This window comes from Phragmites australis, chromosome 18, assembly GCF_958298935.1.
Source record: "Phragmites australis chromosome 18, lpPhrAust1.1, whole genome shotgun sequence".
In the NCBI taxonomy this organism is placed as follows: Eukaryota; Viridiplantae; Streptophyta; class Magnoliopsida; order Poales; family Poaceae; genus Phragmites; species Phragmites australis.
This window is the reverse complement of record NC_084938.1, coordinates 15,334,137-15,355,590: the sequence shown is the minus strand read 5'-3', so window position 1 is coordinate 15,355,590 and position 21,454 is coordinate 15,334,137. Positions and strand designations below refer to the sequence as shown.

General features: G+C 41.4%; 1 protein-coding gene across 1 annotated transcript; it reads right to left on the bottom strand.

Moving 5' to 3' along the window:
* Positions 1-12,057: 12,057 nt before the first annotated feature.
* Positions 12,058-18,541, bottom strand: LOC133898806 (coatomer subunit delta-1). The gene is made up of 12 exons (XM_062339554.1): positions 18,383-18,541; positions 17,236-17,296; positions 17,021-17,060; positions 16,441-16,664; positions 15,745-15,987; positions 15,061-15,229; positions 13,932-14,236; positions 13,375-13,561; positions 13,151-13,304; positions 12,661-12,723; positions 12,466-12,562; positions 12,058-12,371 (listed from the first exon to the last, which is right to left on the bottom strand). The coding sequence occupies exons 2-12, from the start codon at positions 17,236-17,238 to the stop codon at positions 12,282-12,284; spliced, it is 1,575 nt and encodes a 524-aa protein (XP_062195538.1). The 5' UTR covers positions 17,239-17,296; positions 18,383-18,541; the 3' UTR covers positions 12,058-12,281.
* Positions 18,542-21,454: the final 2,913 nt, after the last annotated feature.

Below are 21,454 nucleotides of genomic sequence, written 5' to 3'. Positions count from 1 at the left end.
TGTTCCCCTGTCACAGCAGCGCGGCAGACGAAACGCCTCGGCCCTCACGACGTTATCATGAGACGGGCCGGATGGCACGGGACGGGACTCGTGCAATTAATAACCCCACGCCTCTCTGCCAGAACGTGGCAGGAACTGACGCTGAGCGCGGCAGGAGCAGTTGGAGGTTACAGGCCACGCACGCTCTTTAAATGCGGCATCAGGCCTTTGACTGGCTGACACCTCATCGGTGGGCCCCTCGGGGGCCTCTGCCAGGGGGCTTTCTGGGTCGTCGGGGTACCGAGAGCTCGGGGTACTGTTCACCTCCCCGAGCACTCTCTCCCGAAAATGCTCTTTCTTGTCCTCGGGGAACCGAGTGCTCGGGGTACTGTTCACCTCCGCGAGCACTCTCTCCCGGGCACACTTGTACGGATCCTCAGGGAACCGAGTGCTCGGGGGTTGCTGCACGCAGCCCCGAGCACTCTCTCCTGGAACTTCCTTCGGTGGGTCCTCGGGATACTTGGGTGCCCAGGGCCACCGCCGGCGGCCCCGGGCACGTTTCTCCTATACTTAGCTCTCCTGGTCGTCAGGGGACTATGGTGCTCGGGGGCCACCGTACACCTTCCCGAGCATTTTCTTCCCGGTACTTAGATTTCGTGGATCATCGGGGAACTGGGGTACTCGGGGGCCACGGACTGCAGCCCCGAGTGCCTTCACCCAGGACTTGATCTTTTCTCACCTTGCGGGAGAGACTCCGCGGGATGGCGCCATGTGGCGGATGGCTGGCCTGGCCTCGGAATTCGGGGACCCCCGGTTCCTGATACACCGACAATGATAATAGAAATGGACAGCGTTCTTGTTGATCTATCAGGAAATCAGGCATGTAAACATTAGAGACCTCACTAATTTTAAAATATATCAGAGAGCTTAGTAGGAGTTGTTCTTTTTTTCAATTGATATACTCTAGCTCATCATGACCAGAGGATTTTGTCGCGCCGACATTGCTGGGATCGATAGTATATTGGTAGCCGAAGTGTGTATCGCCATCGCTAGGACTTACATCATGGAGAAATTGTGCACGCTGGAGCATCCAACAAGTCGAGGTTTAAGTGTTCTACACGTCGGATGGTCTGGTGCTAGAAATTGTGCACGTCAAAGGTTCACCGGAGTATTTTCTAAAAGATTCCTTCAGTTCAATGGAAGATGAAATTATACATGCCGGACGGTTAACAACGGGATGATCTGGGCTAAACGAGATGCTTAGTGCCAAACGATCAAGGAGGGCCGGATAGAATCAAGGATGATCCTAGATGTATACATGGAGAGCCAGCAAAGCGTGAAAAGATAGATGAAGATGGCGTGTTAAGAAAGTCAAGCGAAAGTAATACCGGTGCAAGTGATAAGGTGTTTCGAGGGATCAAGAACGAGAGAAACTTACCAATGATCGAGATGGCAAGAGGAAGTACACATGTTATCATAAAAAAGGTTACTTAGGAGGGAAAAAAGCTAGGTTACTTTAGGAGCAAGAAATGTAGATTACTTGAGGGGGTAAGGAATATAGGAAACTTGGTATCCAAGGAAGCTCTCATGGCCTACAAATACGAGGGAGGACTGTGAGAGCCTCTTTGAGCTAGCCATCTGAGAGTTGTGTGCTAGGATTCTAGAAGAGAGAGAAAAGTGCTTAGCCTATGGTTTAGTTGAGAGATGTGTATCCTAAAAGACTTTATAATCTGCCGAAAATAGGGTATTCCTTTGCAAAAAAATAAATATTTTATTTACTCTTACGCTTGTGTTTATCTTCTTCTATCCTCTTAGCTCTCTCGCATGATTGCAAGTTTTTTGATTTTGTTGTGATTATTTGAGAATTGAATTTTTGCATCGTGTTGAAGTTATTCTTCTTGTTGCTAGAGGGATAATAATCTTCTATAAGTTGGTCTTGACCCATTATTTACCCCTAGATCCATCACCTTGGAGAATTTTTTGACCCGGTGTCTAGTTCTTTGGGTCTAAGTATTTCTTCTTTCAGGTGCAAGTTTGTTTGAGCTATGATACTTAGAATAGTTTTATATGAAACACAGGGTTCAAATCCATCCATTGGAGCTATATTTTTTTACAGAGATTTTTGGTGTGATTTATTCTTATTTTCTCCTGGTTTCAGCTTCCGCGTTTTGATTTGAGACGTGTTAGGTAAAAGATTAGGATAAACCATCTAAAAATTTGATGAGATTCCTATCCACCTCCTCTAATCACGTTCCTCAATCCTTAAAAAGGAAAGAAAATGCCTTGTCAGCCTCGCTCCCGTTCTCCCTAGTCTCCACTTTCCCCTCCCTGATACTACTACTACCACACGAACAAAAACGAAGTCGTCAGCTCATGTTGTGGCGGAGGACCACACGATTGTGGTGGCACAACTCCTGCCGCTCGCATCCCCAGCGCCCTGTTGCTGCCGTCGAATTGTTGCTCAATCTTGTTCTTGTGTCCATGTTGTGGTGGGAAGGGTGGTACCAACCCGAGTAGTCGAAGTTACATTCTCTTAGAAAAAAAGAGCACTCTCTCCAACGCTCCCTCTGCTACAATGCTAAAAAGGTGATTTCATCGGAGCTCTCCACCACAGGCTAGATCCGGTCCCTCTCCTCCTTCTTCGACTTGTTTCTGGCGTTGGTGAGAGTGAGGGACCCATCCTCTTGTACAAAAGTAGTTCTTAGGTTTAGTTTTTGTTAAATAAGCTGAGATCAAGCTGGTCGCCGTTCATCGCCGTGCTCATGCAAGGTGATTTGTCTCTTCTACGATGCTGGTGAGGATATACTTTCGTTTGTCTTTGTTTTCTCTAGTTGTGTTGCCATGATGGTTTCTGTCCCCGTCGATTTCCTCCCCAATGGGCATCCCCTCCCCCCTTTCTTCTTCTTCTTTATTTCTCTAGTCAAGGTACAACAGCGATGTTCTCGCTGCTGCGTTGTTGCTATTGTGTCTTGCCATGGATGTTGGGTTCCTGGTTTGGGTTGATCGCTGCAAGCTCATCCCCACGGGAACTTCCCTTCGGTCGAATCCAGTGATGCTCCCTCTAGATCTACGACTGTGACCCTCATTACCTCAATGAGCGATGCTCGATCTAAGGCGACGGCTGGGAGGACCGCCAGCCAGTCAATCTACCAGCACCGAGAGGCAGTTTCCCATCTACAATGCGGTGGTTACTCGGTCTACCGGTCACACCGCGAGGTCCCGTTGTGGATGGAGGCGTCCATGGTTGATGTCCAGTATCTGCAACCTAAGTGGAGTCCATCTTTGTGCTTGGAGCTTCACGATAGTGGTGAGCAGTTGCCTTCGTCATCGTTAACAATGCTCTCAGAAGGACTGCAATAAAAATTATCTATTTTTTTTATGTCCTTCTTGCCTGCCTACATGGCTTCTTTGTAATTTCTACTTTGGGCAAGAGCCCTCTTGTAAAAAGGTAGTGTACCTTCCAGAGTAATGGATATCTTAGCCCTAAGGGGCATTTACCCTTCAAAAAAACAACCGAGTAATCCTCTCTTCCTCCCCCACCCCACCCCACACACCATTTTCCTTTATTTTTTTAATTCCCTCGACGCGAATGGAGTTTGTGATGCGATTTTCACCCTGTTTGGTTGCTCAGTGTTGAAATCGAGCCATACTCTCCTTTCTCTCTCCTGACGGTTTGGTTTCACACCACATTGGAGCTGCTCTTACACTTTTCACATGAATAAGTTCTTACACTTTTCACATGAATAAGTTCAAATTCCCGTAGGATTCCATTACTATGGTAATTCAAAATTTTGACTAGAAAAGGGAAAATTTCCTACGAAATGTGGTACACTGACAATATGGACGAAAATATGCTCTCCCGTTTCAGTTATCATTTCCTCCACCAATATCATTACTGCTATAGATGATTTTTCCACTCCCAATTTACTATTTCTTGTTTCCTACTGCATGGATCATCGGTCCTTTGGGAATTTCCATCAGACTTTTTGCCAAACTTTCTGGGTCATGGGCAGAGTTTACAAATACGTTTGACTTCCAAAAACCGGCCCACAACGATTACCGTGAAAACCGCGGTAACCGCACAGTAATTCGGTAGAATTCGGTATAAACCCAGTCGAATTTTATCAAATTTTTTGAATTTTGAATTTGAACTTAACCGAAAACCGATCGATTTATGAATACGGTGCAGACTAAATTGGTCGATAACCACGACAACCGAGTGGTTACTGAAGATTTTATGAACCCTAGTCATGGGAGGGAAAAATATGGTCAGGCAATAGAAGCGGGAATCACTCACCGGCAAAAACTAGATTGATATGCGTCATAGGTGAGGTGGTGGTGTTGATCGGGACTAATCATTACTAATCAAATAGCAATAGATTATACCAGTTGGCTCATTAAAAGCTGATAGTGATGATTTATTGTAGTCGATTTTTAAAAGGAACCGATTGTCAGTTTTTCGAAAAACCAACAATAATAATGCAACTACCAGCTTACTATCGATTTTAATAAAAACCTGGTAGTGATAATGGATTGTCACCTTCAGTTCAACTTTGTAGCTTGTGTTTAAAAATCTATAACTTTTTCGTATGGAGTCAGATGGAAACAATATTTATATGAAAATTATAGTTATAAATGAGATCTACAACTTTGTAGTTGATAACTTTTTTATTTGATATAATCTAGGTGCCAAAATCTGGTTGAGAAACTATTTAGCATCTGTAACTTATCGGGGCTCGACTCATTTTCGTTGTGGTCCGCCCATGGAAGTACCTAGACTCCTAAACTATATGAAAAAGATAAAACTAATAATAACATAGTTAAATAAAAAACATATGCAATAATAAGTACTAAAAACTGTTAATATGTTGTATATATTAAATATACTCATCAAAGCTCTTCTGTGACTTTCATATGTGTCAACTCAGCTTCAAGATGGATGAAACATGAAATGATACAAAAATATATGTTAGATAAAGGATCAGGTATAAGGTAGTAATTACATAGTGAAATAATAATATATGTAATGGTTAAGTAAATAAATGATGTAGCCGGGAAAATAAGTGTCTGTTTTACATTTGTAGCGAGATATTCCGAAATTTATGACATATCATACAATGTTGGATGACGAAAATATTTATATGAAATTATAGTTTTTGAAGGAGAGAATCTACGATTTGCCATCGAATAACTACTGATTCTACAATCCGCCATCGAATAACTTCTGTTTACTTCTATACCATCGAATAAATGTTTCAGTTCCTTATATGCCATCGGCTTCCGATACTACCCTCCGTTACTGTTCATGAACAGTATGAACAGTACCCGAGAATAAAAAAAGTCACAAAAAATATGTCGATTTTTGTGCACGCTTTATAATTCATAATCAACCCGTTTTAACTGTATTCACCTAAAAATACTGTATAGAATTAAAACTAAAATTCTTCAAAATGTACTACTTTTGTAACTTCTTGCAATTTTTAAGCCTCATAAAAATTTACAAAAAATCTGAGAAAATTTACTAATATTCCTCTAATATGATGTAATAATTTCTAAAATTATCTCCCGCGATGAAAAAATTAGTTCTTTGTAATGCACAGTATTACAAAAGTAGCTCATTTTGAGAAATTTAAATTTAAATTTTATACAGTATTTTTAGGTGAATACAGTTAAAACGGGTTGATTATGAATTATAAAGCGTGCACAAAAATCGACATATTTTTTGTGACTTTTTTTATTCTCGGGTACTGTTCATACTGTTCATGAACAGTAACGGAGGGTAGTATCGGAAGCCGATGGCATATAAGGAACTGAAACATTTATTCGATGGTATAGAAGTAAACAGAAGTTATTCGATGGCGGATTGTAGAATCAGTAGTTATTCGATGGTAAATTGTAGATTCTCTCTTTTTGAAGAGATCTACAACATTGTACTTAATAATTTTTTATTTGAAGCTACCAACATATATAAATAATTGTCAAAAAGGTATGGACAACAAGGGTCAAAAGAAATATATATTCCATTGTAGTTTGCAATCACTACGAGGTGAGAGGGTTAGGTGAGTTCGCGTAGAGTTAGGAGATCAGGGGTTTGAGTCTATCACTGTCAGTTTTTAGATTTGATAGTGATAGATTTTTGTGTAGTAGTGAAGGCTCATCCTCATATTAGATCACCCCATGAAAGAAACTTTACAATGTCAGACTAGTTAGCAAGCTAGACTGGCTTAGGAAGAGAGGTGATTTGAAAATATACAGATTTACACATCAATGTGCACCAAATACATCAAAAGTGCGTATTTGGTTCTAGCAGTCAAATGCATGGAAATTACAGAAGCCTTCAGAATCTTATACCGTGACCTTAATTCGACTCACACAAGAAATCCCTACCGGGGGTGCCTTGCTGCCAACAGGAACTTCGAGAGCGTACTGACTTGACTCCTCAATGCTTCTACCCTCGGTAGTTGAATAGCTCACTGCCATTTGTTTCTCCTTATATATCTTTGTGCCCAAACTATGTACCATAACTTGCTGTAGAGATGCTTGAATGCTTTTCAGGGTCATCTCCACCTGGCTCAGGGTCGACCGGTCCTCTGCTTTCAGCTTGACACATACCGCGGCTTATGCAGTTATGCAGCTGCTTCTCCCACTTCTTCAGCTGAGTTTGAAATTCGTCCCTAGCATTTTCTACCATTTAACTGTAGAATTCACATGTTAAACTGCAAATCCTAAAAAAATACCTATATTAGGTTCATTTTATACGTTCCTAAATTTAATTTTAGCCAAAATATTTTAACCGATTTAGTATTTTGTCAGGACCACCAGTAATACCTATAAACTGGATTTTTCGGACCAATTTTTTCCCCTGATCATGGGGCCTCTGTTGGTTTGTTGGGGGAGGGGGTTTGTGGTGTTTTTTTTTTTTGTCAGGTTTTGATGAAGGCCTGAGAGATTTGGGCTGATTTGGAGGCGACTCATATTTTCTGGAGTTTTGATATTTTTACCAATATTTCGTTGGATTTGAGTTCACCAATTGTTGTGATCAGGCCATCTGGGGAATATGTTGCGTTTTGGGTTGAAATTGTTGAATTTCCAGGTGGGTTTTCTTTGAAATATTTGTGGGATTTGCAAAGTTTGGAAGGGCTTTATATGTAATCGGGCTGATTTTGTCCTACTGATTGACCCCAAGTCCATCATAATCTATATTTTTAAGTTTTTTTTTAAACTTGGTGTTTTTCGTGCTCTAGAGGTCTTTCTCGTTGAGAGCAAGTTTGCACTGTGCCAAACTACCGAGTCAGATATTAGCAAGCCTGTAGTCAATATGAACTATGTTTTTATGATTCAGGTGATCCTGGAGATGGAAGCGCAAATCTAGCACCCCAATTGGATCAAGGATTCAGGATTGTGGGTAATGGACAAACCACAGCAAATGCCTCTGGGTTCCAATGCTGGCAAGCCAGAGATTGCTACCACAGAAGCAGCGCTCTCCCGTGCTCTTGGGCCACCCCAACGCCTCCTCGCTGTCGGCCCTTACCGCAGAGCGTGCAGTCGTCGCTGCTGCTGTGGCCTCCGGTGATATGGCCTGCAGATGCTTCCTTCAAGCACCCTATGCCATTACTTACTCTCCCTCCAGCTAAGAAGTTGAAGGTGCTGCGGACTTCATCTGTACTGGCAAGAGCACTGCCAGTTCTGGAGACTTCGCGAAACCCTAGATCCCTAAATCTCTCCTTTCCCGAATCCTAATCACATACACCTAGGAAACAAGCATGAAGGTGAGATTTGAAGTTTACCCGACAGGCACCCATGACAGTTTCACCGTCTTCTTTAGGGAATCGACGCTGCGTAGGCACCCCACTCCAGGTTAGGGAGTCGGGGACCAATTCGACTCCATTAGGTTTTTGACTTGAGACGGTGGTCAACGCAACATTACAAGGAGGAGAAATCGCGGGAGGTCGGGTGGAGGGGAACGATGGTTACAGTAGAAATCACCGATGGTAGTAAGATGGAGTCGGTTGGATGGCGAATGGCAGCGTGAACATGGTCGGGACAACCAACTCGGCACACCAAGGGCAAAAACGTCTTTTCACCACCTCTCTCTCTTCTCTCAGGCCAGAAAAGATTATTTTAATACGGACGGTGTGTTGTAAACCAAGCCACGTTTTCACGGTGCGGCTGAAACAAAAACGAGGAGTGGGAGTGGGATGTGGTGTGGATAAAACCACGTTTTACCAGTGTCCTAAGACAAAAATCCCTTTTATTAACATCACAAATTTGGAATGCTACAATTTCACCACATTCTGGGATCCTGGTAGTCAGGCTTGAGCTACATACCAGCTTGTGCTGGACTCTAGACAGCATGGTAGTCCGCATGCCTTCTTGCATAAGTTTGATCACACGCTTACCGCTGTGGTGCTGTTTCTCTGTCTCGCACGGAAGCAAGGTCTCTATCTTCTATATAAACCAGCTCCTTATGGGGTGGGGTGTCAAGGTGGAAAAACTGTGCGCTGGCAGAGTAACAAATCCCGCTAGATGTAATAAGGATTTTCTACATCGAAGTGTAGATGCACACCAGTTGTCTCGATCATTCATATTACCTCGAGACTGGTACAAAATAAAAATGCAAATGCCCCGAAATTATCCTATACCGTACACATGTGGGCTTTCCTAGGGATGGAAACGGATTCAATACGTATGGAATCGAATTTGAATAGTATGATTTACTATATTTTAATCCGAATACGAATACGGATCCGAATATCCTCAAATACGAATATGAATCGGATAGTTCGAATACGAATCCGCATTCGGATATCTACTCGATCTTCGAAATTCAGGTCAGAAATTTAAATTTTTGAAAAAAATTGACTGAAATTTGATAAAATTTGACTGAAATTTGTCCTAATTTGATTGGGCCGGAATTTTAGAAATTTCGTTCAAAATTCATGTTGGAAATTTAAATTTTTGATCAAATTTAACTGAAATTTGATGAAATTTGACTGAAATTTGTTCCAATTTGATTGGGTTGGAATTTCGTTCATATCTGAAATTTCTAAAACTTTAGCAAAATTTGGTTCCCTAGTTGGCGGATACGGATACGAATCGGATATATCTCGAATTCGGATATCCACATTTGAATCCGAATCTCGAAAACGAATTCGGATATATCCATTTTAGTATCCATTTCAGAAACGAATACGGATACGGATATCCATATTTATATTTTAACAGATACGAAATCAGATAATTCGGATTTCCTGCCATCCATTTCCACCCCTAGGCTTTCCCGTAGGAGCGTGCTATCCCGTGCGTGAGCAGAGGAAGGTCATGTTTGGATTAGCTAGAGTTTATAGAAATTTGTTTTTAAAAGTTTTAGTTGATTCAAATAATTTAGTTTTTTATTCAACTAACAATAATCCAATCATCTAGCTAACAATAATCTCATAAGTTGGCTCTCCTCAGCTACTTTCAGCTAATGCATATCAAAAAGACCCTTTTGCCCTTTGCCCCTACGGCCTTATCCCCTCACCCGCACGTGTTCTTTCCGCTCACGCTCGCCTTCTCTCCCTCATAGACGCTGGGGTTGGGGTTCGGTAGCTGCTGCCACCGGCCGCGCGTAGCCTTGAATCTCGTTGATGGACCTTTTTGGGGAGCACTAGGACAACGACGCGTTCATGGATCCCATCACGCCGCCGCCCAATCCCGTCGCTAGGGACTTCTTCTCTGAGCCAGACACCTCCCTTGGCGGCCGTGGTGTTACTACTCGATGCGGATCCAGCGGAATGGAGGGGCTCGACCTCAATTTACAAGCCCCCAACTTCCCTAACCTGATGTCGTACCAGGAGATGCTGCTTTCTTCGTCGGTCGGAAACATTGGGGAGGTAGAGGTTGTAGGTGGGCGTCGGGGGCACTGACCCTTCTTGATCTGCCAGTGTAGGCGGTGCCACCACGATGACATGCACCAAATCGGGCGGATATCCTGTTGCCATGGCTGCGAGTCCATTTCGCGCTCCTCGAACGGTTGGAGCAGCTACCAGAGGCACACGTGGAACTCCTTAGGTTGCTGCCGCCGCAGTTGGGGGTGGTGGAACTCCTCGGGTCAACGCCGCCGCAGCTGGGGGTGGTGGCACTCCTCAGTTCGACGCACAGCGTAGGTGGGAGTGCTGGCATTCCTTGGCTGGCCGATGCAGCTGTTGGCCCAGAGGAAAAGGATGAAGGTTTTGGTCATGGATCATTAGCCGATGTAGCTGTTGCAAAACGCAGGATGCAGTCTGGCGCCAAAAAGACAAACCGGCAGCAGAAACTTGCCGTCTAACAGTAGGTGGGCAGAAACTTGCCGCTAAAAAAACAGTAATAAAGATAAGGGTATTATAGACAATTAACACCCAAAACTAACAATCCAACCACCTTATAAACCAGGGATCCAAATAGCCCCCAGCTTTTTATTTGCCAGCATTTAACAATCCATAAGCCATAAGCTAGCTTTCTATAAGCTCTAGCTGATCCAAACTAGGTCGAAATCACTCCAGATAGCTCAAAAACATTCCCTTTTTGAAAGTTTTTTCCACATTTTTCCTTTTCTGGAAAGTTTTTCAAAAAACCTTGTTTGGCTCGAAGTTTTGAGAAAAAAGTTATCGAAAAAAAGTTTTTTTAAGAAAAGTTATTAAGAAAAAGTTTTCTATAGGCTACGACATAGGTCGCCGATTGCACGCGAGTTCTGTGAGCCGCTCGCTCGGTTGCTCGCGAGTTAGGCTACTCACGTGCAACCGTGAAGCAGGAATTTCGCACGTAGAGATCCTGTTACACTCGTGACCGTGGGAGCCCAAGTCATAGATGACTGTAGCATGGGTTCCATATAATTTTTTTGAATTTTTTTTCTTCAAAACTTCTGAGAAAACTTATCTCTTTTTCTCAAAACTTATTTAAGTCAAAATTTTCTCATTAGACTTTTTTCGCAAAACTTTCAAGTCATACTTTTTTCGTACAACTTTTTTCTCAAAAATTTTTGAGGCAAACTTTTCTGGTGCAAATTTTTCCAAAAAGGAAAATACGATAAGGGAAAAAAAATTCCAAAAACAGAAAGGTGGAGGGCTGTCGGAGTGGTTCGCGCAGACGGCTGCTCGCACATGCGTGCTGATTAGCAGTGTCCCTCACATGCGGAAATTCATGTTTCACGCATGTCCACGAGTGGCCCAGCTCGCACACCACACGTGACCCATGTAACAACCTAAGTCTAGACCTATGGAAAACTTTTTCTTAATAACTCTTCTGAAAAACTTTTCTAGATAACCATTTCTAAAAAATTGTTTCTTAGTAATTTTTTATAAAAACATTTTCTTAGTAACTTTTTTTCGATAACTTTTCTCTCAAAACTTTTGAGCAAGAAAAAAACTTTCCAAGAAAAGATAGTCATGGGGGAGAAAACTTTCCCAAAACAGAAAGAAGTGGGGCTGTCGGGGGATTTGTGCGCTGGCTTCCCCGCACGCTGATTAGAGACCCCTTTCTGTATACCCCTTTGGCTTCTTACACACACTCATTCTCTCCCACACACACGCACACCCATTCTCTTGTATGCTCTCTCTCTCTGACCCTGACGGATAGCCGTATTTTCACTCTAATTTCCATCCAACTCACTCGGGTCGGACGGATGGTCGGGAAGTATTCGGTTCGTTAGGGTCACACCACCACAGCAATGGTACCAGCAAATCCAAAAGGAAAGTGATAGAAGAAACCGGTGCTCTTCCAGCTTTCACGCAACCACCATGCAGCGTGCGAAAGTCAGATATGAGGGTCAACGGAAATAGCTTCTCTATTTCTATCTTGAACGCCATTTCTCGTTTTCAAATGGTGCCCTACTTTTTCCGGTTGGATCATATGCCCAAAAGAAGAGATCGAGTGATGGGAGTAATGCCCCTTTCAAAACGGATAAGCTGCTTCAAATGAAATTCCTACATTCCACACAAGTCCTAAACGAGACAACTGCAAAGCTATATCATCACAACCCAAATAATCACCATACCCTGAAAGATACACAAACAGTGTTATCGCAAGGAAAAATCTAAAGTACAAATCTGCAGCCAAACATAGTGCAAGAACTCATGCGCTTATTTCTCTTGGTAGCATTACATCTCAACATTGATTTGTGAAACATGTGACACGTGAAAACTGCAAAAAGATAAAGACTTTCTAAATGCAAAATTATCCTCCCTGCCATGGCTTGCAACAATGTCATGGCAAAAATACATTATATCACAAATATGTGCCATTAAAGTATTCAAGTGAAATAACACCCAACCTTATTAAGAGCATTAAACTACTTGATAGTTAGCAGTGAGCAGACGAGACCTCTGTGAAAACTTGGGAGGGTTACCTTCCTTCAGAGGAAGGATTCCGTTCACCTGAGAAGTTTCCAATAAACAAAATTAACAAAAAGTGATGAATAGGGATATCACCAATCATGTGAACCCATTCAACCAATATGTGGGAACCAACCTTCAAATCACTGAAAGTATTCGATGCAGAAAATCCAACAGATATTGGGAAAAATGTTGATGGATCAGCTGGGGGAACAACGAATTCCATGGAACCACTTCAGAAGGTGAAAAAAAAGCAAGAGTTAGCTACGATAGATCAAACTACAAAATAGAATAACAAACATGATTTTAAATATTCAAATATTTCATGGACCTGCGGTTTGACTGGTCAATAAGAAGTATGGACCATTCCAACACAGAGTTTCTTGAGTCAAATCTGTATGCACAATGAGAAGTGAAATAATAAAAAGCTAAGACCACAAACATATGCAGCTCAATTGTATAAAACAGAAGTGCTTTCATGTAATGGTTTTAAGAAATGATAATAATGCAGTAAACACCGCAGCTTTTTCAGTACTATTTAGTGTACTAACATTTAGAATACAAATTTTAAGCTCTACACAATCCACCCCGTAACAGCTGTATATCCCAGTTATAACAACAAAAGGCTAGAATTTCTAGAATTTCATTTATCACATATTATTTGTTAAGATTAACACTAATGGGTCTAACAAAAATGAAAGACCAGAACTTAATAAGGTAAATGATATAGCAGGGTCATGCACTTGTCACAAACATTTTTTGCAAGATTCTTTGAGTAAAACAAAACAGACGAGTAAACTGAAGAGGCAAGGAAACATTACTTCCACTCTCCATCTATCTGTCTAACACTTGGAGCCTCCCGAAGTGCCGGCAGAGGTATAGAGATGACAACATTGTGCAGATCAAACATCTCAGAAGCTTCATATTCAATATTGACATAGGTTTCATTTCCAGATACCGATGGCCAGCAATTGACTGCATAGAGCAAAAGCAAGTTACTGAAAGTCCAAATTATTAGACAGTAGAAAATAGAGTGATTTTTCACCTGATAGAGGTAAAGATGACTCATCCATCCCCTGGATTCTCCATTTCACCAGAGGAGTTTCGTTTTGACCACTTGGGAAAGGCCTGTTTGGATCTTTTGCTCCCAAAATTTGCTGACTGTTAAACAATTCCTTGTTGATATTTGGGTGTGTTTTGAAGCTAAGTCCAGGTATATCTTGGTTTTCAATCTAATGCACCATACATTAGAAAAATCAGCTCTCACAAACAAATTCATATAAGTATGTAATAACGTGTGCTTATTGGCAATAAACACATGGCACAAGTATAAATGAATGCAAACGTCGTAGCATAGAATGATGTCATCATTCCATGGGACAAGAAAATAAGAACTGTACAAGAATCATCTCAGCTGGAAAGAAACTGCAACAGAAGGGATCATTCTACTTAAATAGAATACAGTATCAGTATAGGATCAGACATGACAAGCCAGATAAAAAGTTTGATACTATTTTCTACTGCTTCACAGTAAAAGCTTTTCATACAAAAATAAAAAGGGAAACCAGGTAGAATGCTAAAAGATACGGAAGGTGACAGTACCTGCAACTGGATGAATCCATCAGCATCATTAAGAACCTGAAGAGCAAGGGTTCCTTGAACATCAAAGTTATTAATACCTCCATCCCTTTTAACAGTAACATTGAGTTTCTCTTCAATAGTCACTGTGACAGGATCACTTGGTGGAAGGGGTGACGATCTTGAAGGAACTGAACTTGGTTGTACATCCTCCAAAATGACTTCTCCTTCAGCTTTCAATGATTCTAGGAATTGATTAGTCTTCTGTGTCTTGCCTAGTTTCATACCAAAACCTTTACTGGGTGCGGTAGCAGCTGCAGATGGACGACCTGTAGAAACATCACTTGCGGTAAGAATAAGATACATGTAGTATACCAGCCTGTACTGTCTACATTTAGATTAGAAACCAGGTAATGTTGTTGTGACAAATCTCCACAACATGAGAAACTGTTTTCGCAATATTGAGACATGAAAGATCTGAATAAAACTTCAGTAAAGGATGAAAAAAAATGAAGATTTATCAGTAATAAAAAAAAATGGAATACACAAACAGGAGAGGGATGCGAACAAAGTTATATTAGTTTTTAGAATGACATATAGCCAGTTTCAATTTGAAAAGCACCTTGAATCTAACCCACTATATGATAAAAATTAAATAGCTTAAGATAATAAGATCACAAATATAGCATGAAAGTAAGACACGGTATTGTGGTAGGTGAGCTGCTTTATTGACTATTGATATACAATATTACTGCTAACTCATTTTTAACATTTTCTCTAATAAACAAGAGGTTACAGAGTGTATGGGATTTATAAGCCTAACAAAAGCTAGGAGAATGCATGCTCCCTAGATATGATGAAAAGAAAAATTGTTAGTACATGTGGTATACATGATGAGAACATCAGGATATATTAGAACCTCTAGGAAACAATAAAAAAAGAAATGAGGAAAACATCTGGATATACAGGCAAACCAAGAAAATGGTAATACATTTCATAGATATGTGGAGAATGTCTGTCTTGATGAAACAAAATAACAGGCAAACCAAAAAAAGGGAAAAAAAATGTTAAACCCTCGACATAAATTGACACAGTAAATTCAGCTATTATTTCTCAAATACAAAATTGTCGAGAAATGCATAAGAGGCCTTACCACCCTTGGGCTTGCTAGCAAATGAGTCCATGTCAGAGCTTAGTCCACCCAATCCAGAACCACTTCCAAAGCCAGTACCAGTAATACTCATGTCACTGAAAGTTTTTTCAATCACACGTGGACCAGAGATTGAGGAGTATCCTCCTTTGTCAAGTTTGCCTCTTTCCATCTGCATGAACACCAACCACAAATGTTAACCACTTAGACATTGACAATTAATATCCAGAAATAGCACGACAGTACAATTCTAACCAATAAAATGCATACCAATTTGAAACAAATATTTCCATTATATACTTGGCAATATATTTCCTCTGTTGTCTTTCATTATCACATGAAATCTATCCATTGGGTTATATGAAAGGTCTGTTAGATGTACCTAAGTATCGTCTTTTCTCTAAATAGCTGACTCTCCTCTGATGTAAATTTTGATTAGGTAAACCTAACCAAAATTTCTCTGGAAAGGATTCAGTATTACATCTATCGTGTAGAGATGCCAAAGCCCAAAAAGTTATTTTATGAGAAACTGAAGTTGCCAAATATGTTCCAAATGTAAGCAGAAACTTAATTGGTACCAACTGAAAGAGTAAAAGTAAGGCCAGGTTGACAGCAAAATAACTAGATAACCCATAAAAACTAACAAGAACTACAATGTACTTATAATCTGGTAAGAGTAGTGCAGACCCTCATTTTGTCAAGCTCATTAGCTTTCTTCTTCATGATATCCTTGGTTTCATTGATTTTGGCTTGCATCATCAGCTTGTGTGCCTTCTCTTCATGGCTCTCCATTTCACAATATTGTTTGACTTGCTGCACTGTTACATTTTCTTTATTTCCAAGAGAGATGGCTTCATCGAAAGCAAATATAAGCTCAAATGCTGTTTTGCAGATACCCTCCTCATCCAGTGAAGGGGAGTACTCAGGCACCTTTCCAAATGTTAAGGAGACAGTGGTACTGGGTTATTTGCCGTGAAAGAACACAACGCAGAACAGTAGCATATAAGAGTGGATATATATACCCAACTCTCAGAAATGATATTCATATTTGCAAAAGTTGTGTATAGATTCCACCAAGGAATAGTGCTGGTTGCTTTTTATGTTGTCTATTGTCCTCAGTAATGTGTAAAATTCGCTATTTATGTTGTATATTTTCCTCAGTGATATGTATCTTAGAACTTCCATATTTTCCACCAGTACAATTGTCTGTTATTTAATTATTATGAACAAAAAGGTCACTAAGTTACTAACACCACCCCACCCCCAAAAAAAAAACAAGCCCCAGCCCATAGTTCTATCTGTTCCATTCATTAAGTAGGTAGGATCGTATCAATAAGAAAGATATCAGAGAATCGGAATATTAAATATATGAAAGTAGGATACAAGCTTGGAGAGTAGCCTCAAAGTGTCCAGATCTTCAAGAATATTGCTCTGCTTGTTTGTGATAAGTAGAAGATATAAGCCTTCAATAGGTTGATAAACATAACGCACATTTTCAGTCTCAACATAAGTGTGCTGCTTCCCAGTTCCAACCAGTTTTGGGAATGCTGCAAGTAATCCTTCAATTCTTATGCGAGACATGTCAACAAACTGTCTTGAAACAAGTGCTGCAATTATGAACAGAAAAAGAACAGCCTTCAGCTGAGTCCCTTAACTTCTTTTAAAGATACACTAAAAACTAGGGAGAAAAGATAGATAAATGTGTCACCACATAGTGGTTTCATATTATGTGAACCCATGGACTATACAACAACAACAAAGCCTTTTAGTTGTTGTATAAGTTAGCAATATGATAACGGGTAGTTCACAATTGCTGTTTCCAATTTGCGTGGAATGCTATCATACCCATGTAGCACATGGTGACCAGAAATAACAGAACAATTATATAAAATAAGAGAACAGTTTCATTGGGTATTGGCAATAATGAAGGGTCTGATTAACTGAAACTTTGAAAGCAACACACCTTTTCCCGACTTTGAAACAATGGAAGCTGCAAGAACCACCTGGGGTACACAAAAAAAAAATTAAAAAACTACTCTTCTGCAAGCAATTACTTATTAGGAGCAAAGGAATAAATGTCACAATGTTCCTTGAAATCAGTAAGTATAACTCGGTTTATAAGCACTAAATAAAGTGAGAATCAATAGTAAAATGACAGGATTGAACCAATAGCCATACCATTTTTAATAGATTTTGCTGATCACTGGAATTATTTTAATCAAGCCCACAAACTATGCACCTGCCACAGGAAAAACCAATCACTCAATCAGCAAAGGAACAACAAAGATAGTCCAACATGCTAATAATTATCAAAATTCAAGAAAAATAAGACTTCAATCTATTTATTTAAATAATGGACAATAGCTTTCAATAGCAAGAAAAAGAAAAACAGGTTAACAACTGAGACGGGATCTCAGTTAATGCCCTTCTACTGCAATAAGTTTACATACATAATCAACCGCATTACCTGGGTGTGAATCAGATGTATGACATATAGCAGGGGAGAAGATTCTTTGGATCATTTGGAATTTCAATTTAGATGTGTCACGGACATGGACAAAGAAACAAAATAAAGAGCTCGAACAACCATTCCTTGCACCACATCTAGCTCAATTGTTACGGACGCCATATCACGATTCAGGCGTACAGCTACCATTGGTGAAGAGCTTATGTGATTACCAGCATACAATAGGCATCAGATCGTTCAAGATCAAGAAACAAAATAAAGGTGGATCTGAGCTAAAGAAAGCCATCAAAAGGAACACTGCACCGAGGCATCATTCGCAATACCGCATTGCACTAGAACAGAACAACATATTGAGACGCAATATTCCAGATTCAGCCCGGATCCAGAGGAGGACAACAGCCCACGGACGCAAGGGTACCCGGGTCGGTAGAACTAGTACTCCACCACACAGAGAACATCTCAGCAACGAACCGGAGGGATCCAAAGAAAGATTCGGGCTTAAGTGTTCGCTGCAACGACCAGCTTGTGTAGAACAGAGCGAACAATCCGTACGAGAACGCAAAGGAAGAAATCAATCTAAGTGCAGACGGATCTACACTTCCACGACGACGAGAGAATGAAGAGATGCGGAGCGGCGGTTTGAAGGACGACTGGATCTGGACGGCGACGTGGTGCTCAGAGCGGCGCGAGGCAGCCTCGACCGGTGAGTGGTCCATGAACTCGGCAGATCACAACAAGAAGAGGATGGCTCGGAGAGAAAGGTTTGGATCTCGCTGGAAGAAGGGAACAAATCGCAGGATTGGTGGATCAAACAGCGCGTGATCAATTCAAGAAATCAAGGTTGGAGGATTTCCTTACCAGCGGAACGAATCAGCCCGGGGGGCGAGTGGATCTCAACTCCACTCCGCGCGCGTGTGGATCCAGTGGGGGGCGCGAGGAGGAGAGGAGTGATGGCTTCGGTGTGAGATCCGGGGGGTGGGGGGGATCTTGATGGTGGGACGGTGGTTGCGCACTGCGGTAGCGGTGCGACCTGTGGGATCGCGAGTCCGAACCGTTGATATGGGATGGACGCCCAGGATTTGGCAAAGGTCGAATAGTACGCTTCTTGATGAAGTATCCCTTGGACCAAATCTCTTACTAGTCTCAATCCCATCGAGAAAAAAAAATATGAGCCGTCGGATCAAGCCACAAAGGAAATCTGCAACGTTCGATTCTTAGTGTTCTCTTCGAATCGATCGAGCGTTGCGACGAGTCTTCACGATACTTCCCTATATCATTTCTCTCTCAATCATGCCGACCGTGTCCTGCACCCCCTCTCCGCCTTCATTGGCTCTCTGGCGGTGTCCCTCCTCCCATCTCATATCCCTCCTGAAAGTAAATTTTATAGGACCTTTCTATAAAGATCTCAGTGAGATTTTGATCAGCCACACATCATTTGATCCAACAGCTATGTTAAAAAGAAGAGACAGAAAAAACACGTGTCATCATAGAGAAAGAAATCTTTTATAATACTCAATCCTAAAGAATTTTAAGACTCCATGCCCCCTCTACGATGGTGCCGCCTCCTTCTCATTGCTCTTCCACTCTCTCCCTAGCCGACACGGCACCCGCTCCACGCCGCGGCAACTCCACACCTGCGTCGCATCCTCCTCTGTCTCCACCTCCACCACAGTCGCCCCGACATCGTCGTTGCCCCATTCACCATTTTTCTTTACCTACACGACTATGCCCATCTCTGCACACACCGTGTCGATGTCAAGTCGCGCTGCGCGCTTGCCGCCCACGCCTTCCTCTACTACACCGAGGTGCCGTGAGGTCCCCACGCTGCTCCATATTGTCGCCTCCCTCGACAACTCCATGGTAATCCCCACCGCTGTTCCACCTGGCTAAGCTCTCCCACATCAATGGTTATGATGAGGAGGATGTTCAAGCACACACAGGTGAGGTACTCGACAAAATGCCACTCCTGGCGCGACAGCGAGCTAGGGGTGTGAAGCCTCAAAGTTCTATGTGAGCTTCCTTAGCCTCTGCTCGCACCTCCCCTGGACATGACATCCCCACCGTCGCTCCACCCCACAGTGCCTCCACCACGGTGTGACGAGGATGAGCAGCAACTGAGGGGGATGAGAACGAATGGGATGCTAGCGAGTCAGCGTTGTGACGGCCAAGATTAGGTATCACTGAATCAATACCTCCTTCCCTGCTCCAACCTGCTTCTATGGGCATAAGCTATACTCTCAGTAATGGTTTGTGTTGTTTGACCTGACTCAAACTGCAAGCGTTTAGTGTAGGTTCTCTAGAATTGAAGTCATAAACTATTCGTACCTCACTGCGATATTATTTCTCTGTGATTACTGATGTAAATCCTCTGTGATGGATACTTCCTTTGCAAGATCTTGATGTAAATTTTGTGTTGGATGTAGAATAGCATTATAGCACTACCATATATGTGTGTGTCTATATATATGAGAACAATATTCTACACCTAGGGTGTAGAATACTATTCTATACTATGGACCTAACCCAACCAACCGGACTATATTCTATTCATAGGTTTCTTAAAATTCCATTTAGTTACTGAAATTATTTGAACCATTCCCAAAATTGTGATTTAGTGGATCGTATTCTATGCTTTGAATCAACGTTGTTGCTTACCTATTTGTGATTGCAACTACTCAAGATCGAATAAAAGCTAGGCGATGGGCCATATAGCGCGCCAACGACGCGCTATTCAGTGACTATATTTCTATGCATTGAAATATATTATTTGCATCTTTCGTAGTGCATGCTACAGCATGTGCATGACCATATGCATACTCCTTTCCTCCCTGCATTACAACTATCTTGAGTTACAAATCATTCTTTCACCTTCACTTAAGTAGGTCAATGTGACTACAACCATTAATTTATGATGCCAAACAAAAGGGCAGATGATCCTGTCATACCCTCTCAAGTTCCCTAAGCTTCAAAATGCACTGCGGCTGCAGAATCACGTAGGTACAATATAACTGGGAATTCCAAAGCTGCATAGTCTTATTCCCTTCTTATTACGTTGATAATGTAATATATTTGTGCACTCATTTTTAATCTCTTTAGATTCGTGTCAAAATGATTTAACCTATTGACCTAGCAATATTCGAACTTAGATAGTTTTGCCCTCATGAAAATTGTGAGTATGGTCCTATTGTCAAGATTATTCTAAAATGCGATGAGTTTTTTTTAGTACCTAAAATACGATGAGTTGGATGGTAATCCTATTGCTCTGCATTAGATTATGCCATCTGTTCGCTGAGGTTGAAAATTGTGAGTATACTCCTATTGTCAAGTTTATTCTAAAATACGTTGAGTTGGATGGTAATCCTATTGCTCTGAATCTAACCTGATCAGCAGAGCGCATGACCAACAGTTACTTCGATTCTTGGTAGGTGTTGCATGAGGTTACTACAGTGGTGCTGCTCCAATAACCAAAATTTATATTTGAGTGGTATTTTCCCCTTTGCAACCAAGTAAAAAGTCTGAAAAACAAATAATGGTTCTCTTGATGTACATGTTTCTCTTTTATAGGAATCTGATAATCAAAAGAGTCATATAGTTCATGTTGAGGAGACAATTCTGATCATTTGGTGTATTGAGTTGACCGTTGATGCCTGATCATTAAAACTTCTCGCCATTGTTTTGACAGCTAACTTTTGTTACTCTAACTAGCTTGTTTGGCTATCATAACCTCTGTAGAATGAGTACAACTATCTAGTTGGATTCAGGGTCTTCATGGAGCATGGTGAGCTGTCATGACATACCATTGGGCATGTACTATATTGTTTATACTTAAGTTTAGATTCGATGGATCTAGTTCTTTAGTTCTTTAGTACTGTCAAATACGTTGGGAGAATCAATTGCCTAACTTGCAAGATCTATTTGTCGAACCACCTT

Coding starts and splice junctions, on each gene's coding strand:
- LOC133898806 (XM_062339554.1), bottom strand. Junction 14,237..15,060: donor TGCTAGCAAGCCCAAGGGTG/GTAAGGCCTCTT, acceptor ATGTTTCTACAG/GTCGTCCATCTGCAGCTGCT. Junction 13,562..13,931: donor ATGGATTCATCCAGTTGCAG/GTACTGTCACCT, acceptor ATGGTGCATTAG/ATTGAAAACCAAGATATACC.